The sequence below is a fragment of the Astatotilapia calliptera genome, chromosome 20, assembly GCF_964374335.1.
Source record: "Astatotilapia calliptera chromosome 20, fAstCal68.1, whole genome shotgun sequence".
Taxonomy (NCBI): Eukaryota; Metazoa; Chordata; class Actinopteri; order Cichliformes; family Cichlidae; genus Astatotilapia; species Astatotilapia calliptera.
The window spans coordinates 18,570,307-18,583,774 of NC_137441.1; the positions used below are offsets into that span (position 1 = coordinate 18,570,307).

The 13,468-nt window shown below is 40.2% G+C and overlaps 1 protein-coding gene across 3 annotated transcripts; it reads left to right on the forward strand.

Moving 5' to 3' along the window:
- Window positions 1-1,974: 1,974 nt before the first annotated feature.
- Window positions 1,975-10,069, forward strand: LOC113013975 (beta-lactamase-like protein 1). Of its 3 annotated transcripts, none has more exons than XM_026155245.2 (7): window positions 1,975-2,401; window positions 2,592-2,732; window positions 5,215-5,318; window positions 5,403-5,560; window positions 5,944-6,164; window positions 7,949-8,054; window positions 8,705-10,069. In XM_026155245.2, exons 2-7 carry the CDS (start codon window positions 2,627-2,629, stop codon window positions 9,681-9,683), a joined length of 1,674 nt encoding a protein of 557 aa, XP_026011030.1. In that variant the 5' UTR covers window positions 1,975-2,401; window positions 2,592-2,626; the 3' UTR covers window positions 9,684-10,069. The 3 variants fall into 3 exon arrangements, with proteins under 3 accessions (XP_026011030.1, XP_080150837.1, XP_026011031.1); XM_080294711.1 differs by lacking the exon at window positions 1,975-2,401 and adding an exon at window positions 4,785-5,017 and having other exon boundaries at window positions 2,626-2,732; XM_026155246.2 differs by lacking the exons at window positions 1,975-2,401; window positions 2,592-2,732 and adding an exon at window positions 4,186-5,017.
- The last annotated feature ends 3,399 nt before the right edge of the window (window positions 10,070-13,468 follow it).

Genomic DNA, 13,468 nt, shown 5'->3' on the forward strand with positions numbered 1-13,468 from the left:
TGTCACCAGTTCACAACTGTGATGTGAACTGGTGATATAAAACCTGAACTGAAATGAATTGGATTCAAAGACAAGAGGCTGTTGTGCCAACTTTTTAACCCTCTCAAGGCAGGCGTTGCAGATTTGCAACAGTTAAAAGCTAACAACCTGATTACCCCACATACATATTTTATGAGTTTTTTTTACTCGGAAGTACCACTGCAGGTATTCTTTTGTGCATTAGCAACAAAAACTTAATTTGAGCCTGAGAGAGTTAATGCTTTTGATGCTAATGCTTTATTAGATTTATAAATCCATTAAATGTTATGGATGCAAACTTTGGCCTTTCTACATAGCACTGGAAAATAACGTTTAAAAATTTAGTCTTTTCACCCTACATGTGATATATTTCAGATGTGTTATTTGGACTGGATGAGTATAAATAAAACGAATTAAAGTAAAAAACACAACTAACCTGTGATATGAGGACATGTTTTATTTGGTCCTTTTGTCATTGAGAACTCAATAATACCTTTGTTGCAAGCTGCACTGCTATCATGTCCATAGAGATTCCACAGCCGACCTGTCTGAGACATTCCCTAAGATAAGACTGCAGTGGATGAAAGAGACTAAGGGAGAGGGAAAAACAGAGAGTGAGAAAGGGATAGCGCTGCCAGTAAAGCAAGAGAGAAAAAGAGATAGAGCTCAGTGAGGAAATAGAGCAGAAGAATATGGGCATGACAAAAAGGAATCCAGCCTGCCTCCAGATGAGTGAGAGCTGCAAAACAACAGATTAGAGGAGCCTACGGCTTGTTCCTATGGAAACCTATGCCCAGGGAGACAGCAATGGGAATGCAGCAGATTGTAGGTCAGACACACCATCAGCGAGCCAATCAGAAATAATCTATCTTGACTTATGGGTCAGTAAAGCTGGTGCCTTTCTTTGGCTGCTCTCACTGTTGGGGTCCCAGCGAGCAGAGCAGAGCAGTGCAGAAAGTGGTGGATCATTTTTAAAAACAACGCGACAAAAACTAAAACCTCTATGGCTCATGAGGTAGGGTGGCATTATAGGAAGCCCATTCCTGAAAGACTTTCAAATAATAAGAAATAACAGAGTGGAATAATTTGCAAACAATTTAATTTCAATTTAGTTGAATTACCAAAAGCCAATTCACAACAGCAGCTGTTTCAAGGTGTTTTTACTGTAAGGTACACTCCAAAAGTCACAAGATCCCCTGCAAGCAAGTACAGGGTGCTGGCTGGAAGGAAGATCTCCCTTGATCCAGAACCAGGCTAGGGGAGGGGTCACCATCTACTAGATGGTGACCCCTCCCCTAGCCTGGTTCTGGATCTACTATTACCAGTTACAACCAGAAAATATCAGTTTTATCTTAAGGGTGGCTTATTGGATACCCTTAAAGATAAGGCGAGGCATCTCGAATGACTGAAGGGACTGTGCACCTCCTTTGTGAGAAGGAAGGAGGAAGGAGGCCTTAGGACAGACACAGAACAAGTTGGAGAGATTATAAAATCAAGTCTGCATTGTAGGTCACAAAAGGATCATTTCTAGCGTTCACTGATGCTGTCTCTGTGCGATGATGAACTTTAAAATGAATACAAACATTTTTTGGAACTTGATGGCAGCAACACCTCTCAAGAAAGTTTGGACAGAAGAAACAAAAGGCTGGAAAAGTACATGGTACTAAAAAGAAACAGCTGGAGAATCTTAGGGACAAATTAGATTCATTGACAACAGTAAAAGAAGAGCATCTCGGAAAGGTGTAGCTTCTATGTATATTTACATTTTACACAGTGTTCCCACTTTGCACAGGTTAGGCCTGCCTATCTAGCCATATATCTATTAAAGACATATGTCTGTCTGTAAATAGCATTTATTTAAAGTCCACAGCGCCTTCTAGTGGCTTGGAGAGGCACCATTCTGATTCATTTCGTTCACATTTGAATTATTTGTTGCTGTAGTCACTGATTTGTGTTTTATTTAAAATGCAAAAATGATACAAATTCTTCAACATTGTTCTGACTACTTAATTTACTCAAATTGTTGCTGCTGAAAATAGCTCTCTTGCAGAATCAACAGGAAGTGTTCAGAGGGTGAGGGTTCAAGAGGTTTCGATTCCACAGCCTTCCTTACGTTTAGTGGTGTAGCCCTGTAGATTATGACGTCATGGTAAAGTAGGAATAGATTCCACTCTCTTACTGGAGCTCGGGATAACAGTCAGGATTAAGTGCATGTAGTAGATGGCCAGTAACTGCTCATGAGCAACAGAGGATCAAGCGGCCTTGCTGACTTTTCTTCTGTGTACCTTAAGGAAAATAATTGGTGGATTTTTCTAGTCTGATGATGAAGAATATCATAGAGATAATGAGGGGCTTCTGAGGAAGGCGTCTTTTCACTTCATTGGTAAGCTAATCAATTTCTAATGCAACTCATGTTCAGGGACATTTTTATATGACAACACAAAAAAGACATGAGACTAAATTTTCAAATGGCATGAAACATACTAGCATGCATTTGAGCTATGAGTTTTATGTTGGATTCAATATCTGATAAAAAAGAAAATCACTAAAACATTTGTACAACTTTTTTATAGGCTTTGCCTGCTGTCTGTAAGAACCATTAAAGAAGATGAAGGTGAAATGGACCATGTTTGGCATGATTGTCTTCTTTCTGCTCTCTGTAGTCATGACCTGCTGCTTCATATGGCAATATAGAAAGCCAAAACTGAAAACAGGTAAAGAGCTGCTAGCCATCATTGGCTTACACTCACATGAGATGTACAGTGTTTTTTAACCTGTGAGCTGGGCCTTCTTATCCTCTTGGTGTAAGTACTTATATGTAGGAGCTGCAGCAGGATTACACAAAGCTGGAAATAGCAGTAGGATCAGCAAGGAGCTAAAGCAGACTTTAACTCAGGCGGAGAGATAGCAGTGTAGTGTCTGATGGTGTAAAACACACTGGGACTGAAGTAATATAAGAAACAATCCAGGTTTATAACTTTGTGGCCCTAGGAGAATTAAAGCATTACATAATAATGAACAATGGGATTGTTTTGGGGCTCATGTGTACACGCTGAATATAATAACCGTTTTTTATTACATACGTGTTAGAGTGTGTCCCTTCAGTACATTAGAAACTGCATAACACTCCTGTTATTAAAACAACATTTATTATTAATGTATTTCCATTACTGTATTATTACATGTTCATATTTCATAACAGAATCAGAATCAATCAGAATCAGAATACTTTATTGATCCCTGGGGGAAATTATTTTTTGTTACAGTGCTCCATTATAAACCAACATAAACCAACATTAAGACAAGACAGACAATACGCTAACTAAGAATAGTACAATATATACATATATATATATACATAAGTCACTCATAAATAAATAGCTGGAAAAGAAACGTGTAGTTGCAGCAGTAACCAGTGTGTTAAGTGGATGCGTTGTACAGGGAGATGACCACAGGCAGGAATGATTTCCTGTGTCGTTCAGTGGTGCTTTTCGGTAATCTCAGTCTCTCACTGAATGTGCTCCTGTGACTGACCAGCATGTCATGGAGTGGGTGGGAGGTGTTATCCAACATTGTCTTTATCTTGGACAGCATCCGCCTCTCCGACACCACCTTGAGGGAGTCCAGCTCCATCCCCACAACATTACTGGCCTTACGGATTAGTTTATTAAGTCTGTTGGCATCTGCGACCCTCAGCCTGCTCCCCCAGCATGCAACAGCATAGAGGATCGCACTGGCCACAACAGACTCATAGAAAATCCTGAGCATTTTCTGGCAGATGTTGAAGGACCTCAGTCGCCTCAAAAAATAGAGACGACTCTGGCCCTTCCTGTAAAGTGCTGTGGTGTTTTTAGCCCAGTCCAGTTTATTGTCAATGTGTACTCCAAGGTATTTATAGTCCTCCACAATGTCAACACTGACCCCCTGGATTGAAACAGGGGTCAAGTGTTTCCTGGTCTTCCTGAAGTCCACGATCAGTTCCTTGGTCTAGTCAATTAAAAGTGTGTCAACTACCAACCATGCAAACAGACAGACCATGATATTCATTTACTGTTACCTAAATGGTCATCAAAGCTTTTTTTGTTTTTAAAGAAACAGTCATTGAAAAATGCTACTTTTCACATAACTTGTAAAATAAATATGGCTTGATTTCATATACTCAAATCTAACACCAGCAGACGCTGTTGATAATTTACACTGGTCAGGCCTAACATTCTGACCGCTGACAGGTGAATTCAAAAACATTGATTAAGTCTTCATCATGAATCCTGTTAGTGGGTGGGATATATTAGAGAGAGAGTGAACATTTTGTCCTCAAAGTTGATGTGTTAGAAGCAGGAAAAACGATTAAGTGTAAGGATTCAAGTGGGTCTGACAAGGACCGTATTGTGATGGCTAAAAAATGGATTTCCAAAACTGCAGCTTGTGTGGGGTGTTCCCGCTCCGACAGGGTAGCTTAAATTGCAAATAATGTTAATGCTGGTTCTGATAGATAGCTATCAGAATACCCAGAACATCACAGTTTATGGAGCATGGGGCTGGAAAGTTGTAGACCAGTCAGTGTGCTTACGCTGACTGGTCTACAACAATGGACACAGCAGTATCAGAACTGGACCTTGGAGCAATGGAAGAAGGTGGCCTTGAGGTCCTGCCATACATGCTAATACAGGATAATGCACCCTGTCACAAAGCAAAAGTGGTTCAAGAATGGTTTGAGGAGCACAACAAGCAGTCTGAGGTGTTGACTTGGGTTTTGGATTCCCCAGATCTCAATCCAGTTGAGTATCTTTGGGATGTTCTAGCGAACAAATCAGATCCATGGAGCCACCTCGCAGCTTACAAGACTTAACGGATCGGTTGCCAATATCTTGGTTCAGAGACCACAGCGAGGCTGAAGGAACCAAGTTGCTGAAACTTCTCTTCAGATTGTCCAGTGTGTTATAGAGGAGGTGGGAGTATACAACAAGCAGTTCTTCTGAACTGACAAATTCCCCTAGAGGTCAGAATCTTTAGATATGTTGATGTTTGATAAATGTTTTTGTTTTTTGTTTTTTTTTGTTTTTTTGAAGGGCCCTTCTACATAAATATGATAAAAGGATACATATGTAAACCTACAACTGTAAGATCTGCTATCACAGATGGACAGGGCTTCAGGTTTCAGACATGATGAGTCTGCCTTTGCACCTCTTTTTACAGAGGGATTCACCAAAAAAGTGACAGCAGAAGAGATGTGTCCTCGCTTTCCGGAGCCTGTGCCACTCAAACATCCCATCACATCACTGAGGATTGCATTAGAAAAAGTAAATCTGTTCTGGAAATAATGAGTATATATTGAAATGTTGTTGAAATGTTACCTTTGGTCTTAATAAAGCTTCTCTTAACAGATAGATATACTCTTGAGGTCAAGAATTCACACCACCAAGCTACCTTCTATATCAGCAATCATGGTTTTAAATGACTCAATTCTATGGAATGGAAACTTTGGCAAGAGGAACACGAGCCACCCCTCCTCACCTGCACCCAACGAGTACACAGCGTACAGGTGAGATGTATTATTTTGCACAAGGTATAGTACTGAGGTATAAGAACATAACATATGAAGAAAAAGACATATGAAGAAAAAAAGAAGTGGTAATTTGTTTAAATGAGTCCTAAAAGGTTCTCATAATACTAATAGTTTAATTTAAATAATTACTACCATGCATGCTGTAACCAGCAGTGTGATTCTTCTATTTGATGTGAGGCGCTGGGATTAGACCATAATTGCATAAGGCAAGCTTTCTTTCTGTGATGTGTGCAACTAACCCATTAAGTATGATAAATGCTCAAATCTGTCCAGTGGAAATATTATACATTAAACCAGGATGCATTTATTTATGGCACCATTTTATTGTGGTGTGCTTCCTTGCATTATTGTGACAACAGAATTGCAAGCCTCTCTAAGATCTTCCCCACGTTGATGCTATACAAACTATGGGAGGATGGTCTGGTGGACTCTTTGGATGACCCTCTGGAGAAGTACTTAGACAACTTCACTATCAAGAACCCACTGGGTAAAAGCAGGCAACCAGCATCCTCATCAGTCAGGACCCTGGGCATCAACACCCCTGCACTCACCCTGCGCAGGATGTCCAGCCATCTCTCTGGTAACCCCACAACCATTTTTTATATACGGCAGTCATCCTTGATCCATTAAAGCAACACAAATCAAATAACTGTTGAGCCTGTGTAGCCAGTCCAGACCTCTGAAGCATCAGTGTCACAAAGACTGACTAGTCGCATTGGGAGGGACACAGATAATCCACTTACAGAAACTTCACTGTAAGTCCTAAAATAATAACATCTTTGTTTGATAATTATGAAAAACTATTATTTTCATTGTTCAGCTTCCAATTCAAAATGACCATTAGAGATCAGAAAGTGAATGCCACCATTATATAGCAGAATGTTGCCGTGGTTACCACTGTCACCTAACCCAACAGCTTCCTCCCAGAGACATACATGTTAGGTTAATTGGTTATTCTACATTTCCCATAAAAGTGAGATCAACATAGTGCTTGAAATGTATAAAATAACGCGCTGCATGGATGCACAGTTGAAATAGGACTTGCAGCCAACAGTGCTGTGAGTGGTCAGCAACAAAGTCTGCAATAAGCAGCACGCAGGGTAGTGGTGACATAATTGTGTCTCAGTTTCAACCAGATGACATCGTGTTCCAGGTTTTGTTTTCGGTAACTGGTTATTAGGTTTAGGAAAAGACCTTGGTCTGGGTTTAAAAAAATCTCAGAAAAGCTTAAGAAATGTTTCTTAAATGTAAGAAATTATGAATTTTCTAGTTTACCAGACTGATGATACCAATACGCTACTCACATGATAGCTAAAGTGCAATTAATTTTAAAGAATTAACAGCGATAGGGTGGCAATATGTTGCAGTGGTTCGCAGTATCACTTCCCAATAAAAATGCTTGAAACTGACTCGAGGCTGGTTGGAGTCTGTCTTATATATTGTCTCTGACTTCCTCTTACTTTCTAAAGAGGTTAACTGGTGATTCTAATTTGTCAGTTCATGGTTGTCTGTCTCTGTGTGTTGGCCCTGCATTAAACTGGCAAAATATCCAAGGTGCACCTTGCCTCATGCATTACAGGAGCTGGGATCTGTGACTACTCTGAATTGGATAAGCTGTCCAAAAACTGATGGATGGGAAGGAATAATAAGCTACTTGAACAAATAATGGGATCATTTTTGACAGAGAGATAAACTTTTCCCAATATAGGTGAGGATGATGCCCTTCTGATGGGTACTCCTATTACGTCATAGATAAACAGTAACGATCAATATAGGTCTGACACAATATAATTCATAAAGTAAGCACATGCCTGCAACCCACTGCAGCACGCCACAACAAAAGCTGCTAGACAAATGATGAAGGAAAGGCAATGTCATGGTTTTACAGGGACATAAGTGCAAGTCACAGGAGGCAGAGTAAAAGACCGATCTTTAATAGTGAGCTAAAGGTCTTACAGAGGTGACTGATCAATAGCGCTCTCAATCGTTATGAGTGCCTCAGTAAATGTGTAGAGCTAAAGAAATTTAAAACTAATATCCAGTATGTGAGCGATCACTTAATCATGTGATTACTGACAAAAACCCTACCACAAGAAATAAATGTGCATAGTCAGTGAGCTTTTAATTTAAATTCTCCTGGAATTATATGGCATTTCTTTACATCAATAGTTGCCTTAAGGTGATATATATTATAGGGTAGAAGGCCTACAGAGCCCACCTGAGAAAAAGTATTTTTTATAAAATGTTTAGGTCAAGTGAAGGTTTCATATACAAAGTTTGGTGAAATAGTTTCATGAATCACTTTACTAAAGCATAAAGTCATGAACAAAATACCTTATTCAATAAGGTTTGACATTTGTACAGGTTTACCAAGAAGATTAAGGTCAACTAATCTCCTTTGGAGTGGAGACACACAGGAAGCCCTTAATTTGTTACAGGATGACGTCCTTGTAGCAGATCCAGGAACTAGGTAAGTTACCTTATTTCTTTGTCAGTATATATAAAGCTTCATTTCTTTGATATGTTTGAAAATTGGGGACATATACCCCAGTGTTTCCCAACCACTGTGCAGCGGCACATAGGTGCGCAGTGGAAGATGATCTGGTCCCACCTGAGTAGTACTCTAAGTGATTGGCATGAGAAATGGGCAGAACAATTACATTCTCTTCAACTAGAGGGCAGTATAACCAAATGCTCCGATTAAATAGGTTGCAAACTGCCAGTAAAACAGAAGAAGAAATTACATAATAGTCATGCTGTGAGATGATGTAGCACATAATTGCAGTAGATAAATATTTGAAAAGAAATCTGAAGGCCTTAGCATGAGTAGGTGGTCAAAAGAAAGAAAAAAAGGCATACTGGGGACAAACTGAGCCAATTTCGCTCTACCTGGTGTGTGGGGGAAAAAGATCAATATGCTTTTTGTGATATTTTTGTTTGGTTGTGTGCCGTGTGATTTTTTAATTTTTTAATGTGAAATATGTGCCGTGGTTCCAAAAGGTTGGGAAACACTGCTATACCTAGTATACAGACTATAATAGTCTAGTATTTTTTTTTAAGTACTCTGTACCCAAAGAGGATTTGCCAACATCTGTAAGATGATTTTTTCTTTTCCCCCAGATGCCACTACAGCAATGTTGCTTTTCCTTTATTAGCCAACATCTTGGCCCAGAATGTGACTGGCACTGACTTTGAGAGCTGGGTTTCAGACAACATTTTGAAGCGGCTCAGAATGGAGGACACTGGTTTTAATTTTACACCAGCAATTCAGAGGAAAATGGCTGTGGGCGTGTACAGCAATGGAAAGCAAGCTCCCCTTTACGACCTTGGCTGGTACCGGCCTGCAGGTCAGATGTATTCCACAGCAGCAGACATGGCCAAACTTATGATGACTCTTCTTGGTACATATGATGTCATTCTGCTCCGCCAAGACACCCTGAACACAATGATGACCCCGATCATCCAATGCCACAGAGGTTACTTTGCCAACTTCACTGGCACACCATGGGAAATAAGTGAACAGTTTGGCTACAGCGTGGTGAGAAAGGATGGTGACCTGGATGGATTTGCTGCTACCCTCTCCCTTGTACCTCGGCTCAAGCTGGGATTGGTGATCTTGATGGCAGGAGTTCGGCCAACAGACAAAGACCTTGTGAGCCAGGCATATAGCTACCTAATCCCAGCACTTGAGAATGTTTTCAGGGAAGCTCAACAACCTGTCAGAGCACCACCTGACCCAGCTCCATATGTGGGATTTTACACTTACAGGAATATGACATTCTATGAGATCAAGGCAGATTCAGATGGTGTGCTGCTCATGCAGCAGTGTGGACCACAGGTTGACACAACTGTCCCATCTAAGTATCAAATTATTAGGCTGGATTATCTGCAGGACAGGGTTTTTAGGGTGGTGTTTGAGAGGCCATACCCTTGCAAATTGAAAGTAAATAATATCTCAGTCTCCCTGGAGGCACAGGACAGACAGCTTTTCAATTTTTACCTTTTCAACAAGAAAGGTGTGGCACCAGGGTTTGACTGCCCTGGACTCAATACATATAGGATGATGAGGATAGCTGGCAGACCATACTTTACCTCATAAAGACTGCACCTTTAAACAAGTCCATTACTAAAACTGTGAACTGTATCAAGGAAATATGCTGTGAAAAACTGTTTTTGGCTGTGTAGGCAGTGTCAAGACTCTCTTGTGCAAATCTAAAATCATCAATCCAGGCTGTGTTTTAATATTATTCACTGGTAATCCTCTGTTAGTAATATTGATTTAGTTTTGTATATTTACATTTATTTCTGAAAATCATCCTTTTACCAAATTGTTGGCACAAGAAAAGCAAAGTTTCATTATTGTGCATAGTTTTTGGTCCTGCAGTGTTGCAGCATCACTTTTTATCCAGATCCTAGGGGAAAAAAGTAAATATGTGTCTATGATAAAGTGGCAATAGAATAAATAAATCTGATTTTGTAGTCTGATTTTTTTCCCTGTAAGCATGATGTTTTATGAAGTGAAAACATAAATATACATACATGCAAGTTTTCCACATTTACTAACCCCCTGAAGATTTGGGAAAAAGATTTCAAAATTTATCAGCCACAACATGACAACACGTGAACACAAACAAGGTTAAAAAAAAAACAACCCAAGGGTGTTTTTTAATTTAATAAGAAAAACTAAGACACAGCTAAGTCATCAGAGGCCTGTATTACGAAGTAGGATTTTAGCTTAACCCAGACAACTTCAGGTCTAACCCTGAGCTTTCTGTAGTACAAAGCTGGATCACTTCTTTCCAGGGTAAGTCGTCCTACAAGTCGTAACTTGTGCTGTGAACCAAACCTGCTCCAGATTAGTGATCAGCAGGTATGAAATGACCACCTAATGACCAATCAGTTCTCCAGAAAATAGCATCAGCATCCTCAGAAAATTCCTCGGACCTCTGCAAGGAGAGAGAGAGAGTGTGTGCGTCTGTTCTAAAAGCATTACTATAAAATAGGACACCTGACCTCAAATCAAATTTGTAGGTACATTGTGTTTGAATTATTTCTGTGCTTAATCTTCACTCTGAAAACCTTAAACAGCACAGAGTCTGTACTTGAAAAAATAAACCAAACAACTTTCACTTCACGGATTACAAACTGTTCAACCTGAGCTGTCCCTCTGATGTACTCATTTTTTTAATTCTGTCCATCCTGCTCATCTGTGATGTAATCCTATCTCTGTCCTTATATATTGATGACTGAATTACCTCAAAACTGTTCATGTTAAGTACGAGAAAATGAATCAGAGTGCCAGTTAGCTGGTTCAGGTGCAGCAGGATGGGAGGAGTCACACAGAAACAGTACTTTATTCACTGTGCCCAGTAACGTTGTTTTGCGCTGCAGCAGTCTGTGCCACAGTGAAGTAAAGAAATTGTCCGTTGTGACGTTTCTCCCATCAACCAAAAACGGCTGCATCAGTTTCATGACCACGTTCTCTGCCAGCCTCTCTCCCTTCTGACGACTGGGGTCCTTTCCCAAGTAAGGAGATGCATTGGAGACATATTTGGTCTCCAAATCCGTGGCCATCCAGAACTTGATCCCAAATTTGTCTGGCTTGGTTGCAATGTTCCCTCTAAGCTGCGCACGTGCGCAATTGCGCACTGCTGGCACGGTCTCTGCGCACAGAAAATCTGCGTTGCGCACAAAAAAAATCTAACCTGAATTGAAATTAAAATTTCAACAATTCTGTTTTGCAGTGTTAGTCAGTAAGTGACTGGCTGCTCCCGTATGGGATTAGAACGATGCCACCTTATCCCATAGTCCAGCCAATAATGCGATTCACATACGCAGCTAATCAACGTCGTTGACAGGCTATGACAGCGTCCTTATGTGTCGACACCGGTGCTTTAGCTAGCAAAGCGGCGTGGCTGATGTGGAGTGAAGCCACGTTAATGACAACGTGTAAACCGTTGGAGATGTGAGCAGGACCGACGGAACAATTGACGGAGAAAGTGTGGACTTTATACCAGTTTTTAAATTGTGTTGATAGGCCACGTAAAACCAGAGTTATGATAAAAATATATGCAATGTTTGGTTTTCTTCCTGAATACTATCGTTGTTTATATTTACTGCGAGAAGAAACGCTCGAAAGCGCTCTCTGCCTGTGAGCAAAAACAAAACCAAAAAAACCCACCCTTTCCTATTGGTCGAAAAAAGTACCATGTCGACCAATCAAAAAATGATATGGCAAGTTGTTAAGAGACGGGGGGAAGTTGTAGGAGTGACGGCGGTGTTTTGAGACGTGAGAGACTTGCGACGTTTAGCGCAAATCTTATGTAGTTAGTGTGTAGTGTAGTCAATAGTTTTGTTGTGTGTCAGAACAATGAGGCCACTGCTGAATGTTACAGGTGTTACAGCAGTGATACATCTGCTGTTGTCAGGCCTGCAGGTACCAGGCTGTTGTTCTCCTTTATGTGGACAGAAATTATTCTTGGAGTGGCATTAATAATTTGTGTGGCATCAAATTTGATGCAGAACACCTGATTGTGCTGTAAATAGTTTGAAATGTTTATTTTAAAAAAATAGCTGCAAAAAACTTTGTTGTTTGCCAAACTGAGGTACTTTTTTGAAGAAGTAACTATATAATTAATTGCCCAGCATTGGTCATTATATACTGTATTTTGCAGACAGAGTTACAGGACTCTCTCCCAGACCACAGACTCAGACTCATAATACAAGTCAGAGCTTTATTAAAAAAAAAAAAGAAAAGAAAAAAGAATAAAGTTGTGTTTTCAAAATTTGAGTTCAAGTTATTTTTACTTCCAATAGTGTTGACATACTACACAGGTCAATGACTACATTTTTGTTTTACATTTTCATTGTAAGTGGGCTAAAGCAGTTAATTAAAAGTAGTCTAACATAAATGTAAATGCTGTAATTTGATTATTTTAATAGACCATGTAACTAGGATGGATTCGATGCTGCCGTGACCACAGTGCACACGTCTGATGTCGCTCACAGTGGTCCAAGGGATCGCTCAGGGAGTTTGTGTGTTTGCTCAGACACATGGAAAATTAGAGGGAACATTGCTTGGTTGTGTGAATGGACAACAAACCTTGGTAGGGAACAGCTGTTCATCTATGGTCATGTGTTCTCCTGGAGTGAAACTCTTAGCACAGTTCTTGTTGAAGCTTGTCCAGATGTCGGAGATTGTCACAAGTTTGTCTGTTTTCACCCGTTCTGCCTGCATGTCCTTGTCATCAAATCGAAGGTGTTGCATAATAGAAATGAATCTTTCTCAGGGCATTGTCTCTGTGATTACTGGCACCAGAAATATCAATGTCACTCATGTCACAGAACTTTTCATTCTGTTTTCACACTTTTTTTAATAAATAAAACAGATTTGTGTTTCTATATATTGTGAATGTGTGTCTTTCATATTTGCAGGTCAGTCAATGTGTGGGATATTTTGTATAGACACGGCAGGCATTTCTGAAGGTTATAACACAGAGGTTTGGCCTGCCTTGGATCTGAGCTGTGGTTTGCACAACAAAAGCAGTAGGAGAATTGAGCTGACGACCTGTGAAAATCTCAGCAGGGGTGAATAACACCTTGGGACTTGCACCAGAAAATAAAAAAGTCAGTAATTCTAGTGTTAGGACTCATCGGTGAGGTAAAGTCCAGTCCAATCTATATCCTTAAGGGAAGAATATTTTCAGGAGACATGACTGAAGCGTGGAAACAGCATTGTGTCTTCATAGCCTGGCACTGAGGTGGATCGGCCAGTTTCAGGGAAAGCGAGTGTGGATCTATGCCGGGAGCTTTTGCTTGTGGGTGATTCTCCCCTAATGGAGGTTCTGAAATTATAATTTCGCTGAGATGGCGAGCGACCTGAGC